Raw genomic sequence first — 4,565 nt, 5'->3', positions numbered from 1 at the left:
AATAAAATATCGTACTAAATTTGAATGTATTCTATAGGTATAATTATTTATATTTTTGTTTTACGAAAATAATTATTTAAATCAATAGTATAAGACATATATTAAGTTTATTGCTTCGATAAAACGCGTTTTATAATAATATATTTGAATAATTGAACTGAATAAAATCTGAAAATTAAGAATTATAAAATTGTTTTAATGACTATTTATGGTTTGCTGAAATATTTGTTATTATAAAATACATATATAAAAGCACTAGACTTTTTTTACGTTCACTGGATACGAAAAATATTATGTGTAAGTCATAAATATTTTTTATGTCCATTGACAGAACATAAATTTGAAGTTATGATAATTACGATTTTAGCTTATTTAGAACAAGGATAAATCTTTATTTTTTTAAATATTACTTTACAGTTCACATTTTTAATTTGAGTTATGTGCGTGCCTTTTCCAGAATGTCTAACGGTCAAAGAAAACTGTCTGGTTACCATTACAAAAAAAGAGGGCTGGAAAAGGAAACCGAAAGGCAAAAACAAGCTGGCGGGTTAAAAAATTATATCCAGAGTTGTACCAAAACAAATAACGACACTGAGAATCCAACATCGAGTCCGGTTGTAAAAGAAAATACAAAATCGTCAGAGGGTGATGATGAGAAACAAATGGAAGAAGTTTCTAAACCAATTGGAACTGACGACACTCTTACTGTATCATCACCAGATGAAAGCATTGAAAAAATTGACACCAACGTGACCGTTCTACTTTGAGTACAGACCCAGCATTGTGGCCAAGAATTTTAGGAGACGCCAAAAGAAGTTTTTCAGTAAGACAAGGTCCACCTAAACTATTGCATAATTACAAATTTTCTCCAATGACACTGATCGACATTTCAGCGTAAATTATTATACACGAATTTTAAGTAATGGAGAGCAAGTTTTACGAGACTGGCTAGTGTACAGTCAAACCTGTTTTTATGCGGGGGATAGGGACCGCATTAGAAAAAACGCATAAAAAAAAATCTCACGAAACTTCACGAATGGCTGTAAATAATAGTTTTCGCGACACAATTAAAAAATATTTTTTTATGCGGTCAACAGGGACCGCAATAAAAAAGTCTCACAGAAAATAACTCAAAACCGTACGAAATAGAATTTATTGACAACAGATGTCAGCACTTGACTGCATCGTCTGGTCTATCGTCTGTTTTACATATTTTTGTCCAGGTGGTGTTTTGTTGACTTAAAAAGTAAATTATTTCATTTTTCGCATATTCATGCAATAATATTACTATAATAAGTGTATTTATGCTATAATAAGTTTATTTAGCTATAATAAGTCAACGTGAGACATGACGAATCGCACGAGACTAGTCGCCAACTATACCGCACAAATTAAAAATTCGCATTAAAAAAATCGCACAAATAAAAATCGCACATAAAAAGAGCGCATAAAAACAGGTTTGACTGTACTCTCTTTGACAAAACTGCGTTTACTGCTTCTGTTGCAAAATTTTCGGCTGTACAGTTAGTTCTCTTTCAAAAGAGGGTTTTAAAAGTTGGAAGCACCTCGGCGAGACTTTAAAAGAGTATGAAATTTCCAAAAATCATATTCGGGCCCAAAAATCATGGCTAGAAATGAACCGAAGGTTAAATTCTTGCAAAACTATAGATTTGGCTTCTCAAAGAATTATTAATGCCGAAACAAATCATTGGAACGAGGTGCTTCTAAGAATCTTAGCAATTTCTAAAACGCTTCGTAAAAGTGGTCTGGCTTTTCAAGGTACGAGCGACAAGTTGTTTGAGTACAAAAACGGTAATTTCTTAAAAAAGGGTTGAGTCGCTATCTGAATTTGATCCCATTATGGAAGAGCACGTCCGTAGAGTGCTAAAAAAGAAGAGACTAAAGCGCACTATCTCGGGAAAAATATACAAAACGAGATAATAGATCTGTTGCATCAAAGTGTAAAGTCTCATATTATTGATGAAATAAATAAAAAATCGAAATATTTTTCCATAATGTTAGACTGTACTCCCGACATTAGTAAGGTAGAGCAAATAACTGTTGTAATCAGATAAGTTTCAATCAATAAATTTGACGCTGATGTTGAAATTAAAATGAATGAAAGCTTTTTACGCTTCTTACCAGTCGAAAGATCCACAGGAAAACAAATGTCTGATATTATAATTGGAAAACAATGACTCGGGTTTAAATTTGCAGGATATCAGAGGGCATGGATACGACAACGGGTCCAATATGAGGGGCGATAAAGCGGGAGTGCAATCTAGAATTAAACAATATAATTGGCGAGCATTCTATGTCCCGTGTAGTAGCTACTCTCTCAATCTTGTTGTTAATGATATGGCAAAAGCATCCTTAGAAGCTGCTAATTTCTTCAACACGCTCCGAAAAATATATTTATTTTTCTCGGCATCTATTTTTCGATGGGCAATACTTTTAAAACATGTTGCGAGGTTTAACTTTGAAACCATTGAGTGTCACTAGATGGGAGAGTAAAAGCCTTTCAGATTTTATTTGGGAGCTGTACACGACGCCTTGCTAAGCATTTACGAAAACCAAGAAAATGATAATTTAGTAAGAGACGAGGCATCGGGATTATTAAATTGTATTAAACAATTTAAGTTTCTGTGTTCATTAGTTATTTGGCATAAAATACTAAATTCTATTAATCGAATAAGCAAGTTGATAAAAACAAAAGATTTTGATTTAGCCTTTGCACTTTTACAAAACTGCAAAATATTTTTAAAGAATCTTCGATCGGATTCGTCCTTCGATAAAATTATTATTGATGCAAAAGAACTTGCTACCGAAATTGATGTGGAGTCTAATTTTGGATCAACAATAACACGACACCACGTTAGACGAAGGAAAAGGAACTTCTTATACGAAGCACAGGATGAACCCATCAAAGATCCAAAAGAAAAGTATAAAATAGATTTCTTTTATTTTACAATTGATCAAGCACTAAATGCACTAGGTGCTAGATTTGAACAACTCAGTAATAGTAGTAACTATTTTCAATTCTTATATAATATGTACTATTTAAATATCAGGTCCAAAGAAATGGTACTAAAACACTGTAAGAATTTAGAATGCATTTTAACTGATGGTGATTCTTTTGACATATGTGGGTGCACCGGGAGTTGGACGGAGTCGTACCTCCTTTTGTCGGCTAACAGGTCGGTGAGACCTGCCCACAGTCAAGATGGCGCTTCGGGTTTGTTACGCGTAACGCGTTCTTCGCGAGTGGAGGAAGAGGATGTGGGTGGGTCCGACAATAGAGCGGCGGCGATACTCGAATAAATGACATTAACAACGTATAAAAACAACAACAATTTATTAAGACTAAAGCTACAGTTACAATAGGGCGAGCTACCGTCGCCTACGGTTTGGATACGCGGAGAGAGTTTACACGAATTTGGGGAGTCATACCTCTTGGTCAGAGTCGGTCTTTCCACAAGTTCAGGGTATCCTCGGCTCGGGTTCCTTGCCTTCGACGTCGGGTTCCCTCGGGACTCGGAACGCACACACTGTCTAACGGACACTACGTAACCGACCTGGAATCCATCGGACGGACCCTATGTAACCGACCCCTTTTCCCTCTTTCGTCGCCCTTTTATCTACTCAGTCACGTTCCTCTCCTTCACCAACCAGCACTATTCGGACTTTGTTCCTCATGATTCATGGTTTTTCTCTGTGGGAACCAAACAATAAAACATTTTATTGCTAGCGTTTGGTTCCGGCGGGTTCGAATTTTCACACATAAATGTTTGCAGAACTGAAAATAAGAAAAAAACGTTTTTTGTGATTTTAGCAGAGTTGATGTTACCTTGTTTTATTTTCAAAATAATGGCATTTTGATTGTTTGCGCAATAATACATTTTTAATAGCATTTAAAAATGTAAAAAATAATATGGTTAACAATTTGTGGCTAAGTACAGATATTTCTTAATTTATTTCTACTGTTTTGTACTGCTTCATTATCAATGTTATGCTATATGTTTCTTTCTAAATATATACTTTTATTAAAATTTAAATAAATTAATTTGATTTTTATTAAAAATAAAAAATATGTACAGTCGAGTGCAAAATGGTTTTCACCTGCGTGACGTCACGTCACGTAACGTAAGTGACGTATTTTGACCTGTCAATCATTTCTACTTGTGCTCTCATTGGTTTAAAATGGACTGCGCCGTTGTATGATTTATTGGGGGGTGATAGGAATGATTCAAGAGGGATTATGTTGAGCACTACGCTTAAAAATCGTAATTACAGCTCTTAAAAAAAACGCGATTATATTAATAAAAATTTGGCATTATTGCCATCAGAAAATACGATTATATCGTTTATTTATGTAATTTTTCTTCCTTCGAACGTTTCTTATGCTTACATTAGTGCAATTTGATCCGAAAAACGCAAAACATAAACATATCTAGTTTCATTTCAGTTTAAATTATCTCAGGTTTCACTGCCTGGCATCGGCTTCCTTTGTAATTGGAGAAATGCGGAGTTGGAAGTCAAGGTCACAACAATAGTAAATGTTTATT

At 34.4% G+C, this 4,565-nt stretch overlaps 1 protein-coding gene across 1 annotated transcript; it reads left to right on the top strand.

Annotated features, from left to right (window-relative positions):
- The first annotated feature begins 1,634 nt into the window (after positions 1-1,634).
- Positions 1,635-3,321, top strand: LOC136987193 (uncharacterized). Its single transcript, XM_067284884.1, has 2 exons — positions 1,635-1,812; positions 2,657-3,321. The coding sequence occupies exons 1-2, from the start codon at positions 1,635-1,637 to the stop codon at positions 3,319-3,321; spliced, it is 843 nt and encodes a 280-aa protein (XP_067140985.1).
- Positions 3,322-4,565: the final 1,244 nt, after the last annotated feature.

The sequence above is a fragment of the Centruroides vittatus genome, unplaced genomic scaffold (genome assembly GCF_030686945.1).
Source record: "Centruroides vittatus isolate TY-2023 unplaced genomic scaffold, ASM3068694v2 scaffold_149, whole genome shotgun sequence".
NCBI lineage: Eukaryota > Metazoa > Arthropoda > Arachnida > Scorpiones > Buthidae > Centruroides > Centruroides vittatus.
The sequence above is the reverse complement of the archived record's forward strand: the minus strand, read 5'-3'. Positions and strand labels throughout refer to the sequence as shown.

Excerpts from the sequence above, each read along its gene's own strand:
- LOC136987193 (XM_067284884.1), top strand. The coding sequence starts at position 1,635 with ATGAACCGAAGGTTAAATTCTTGCAAAACTATAGATTTGGCTTCTCAA. Across the intron at positions 1,813-2,656 it reads GTTGTTTGAGTACAAAAACG|TTATTTGGCATAAAATACTA; the intron begins GTAATTTCTTAA and ends TGTGTTCATTAG.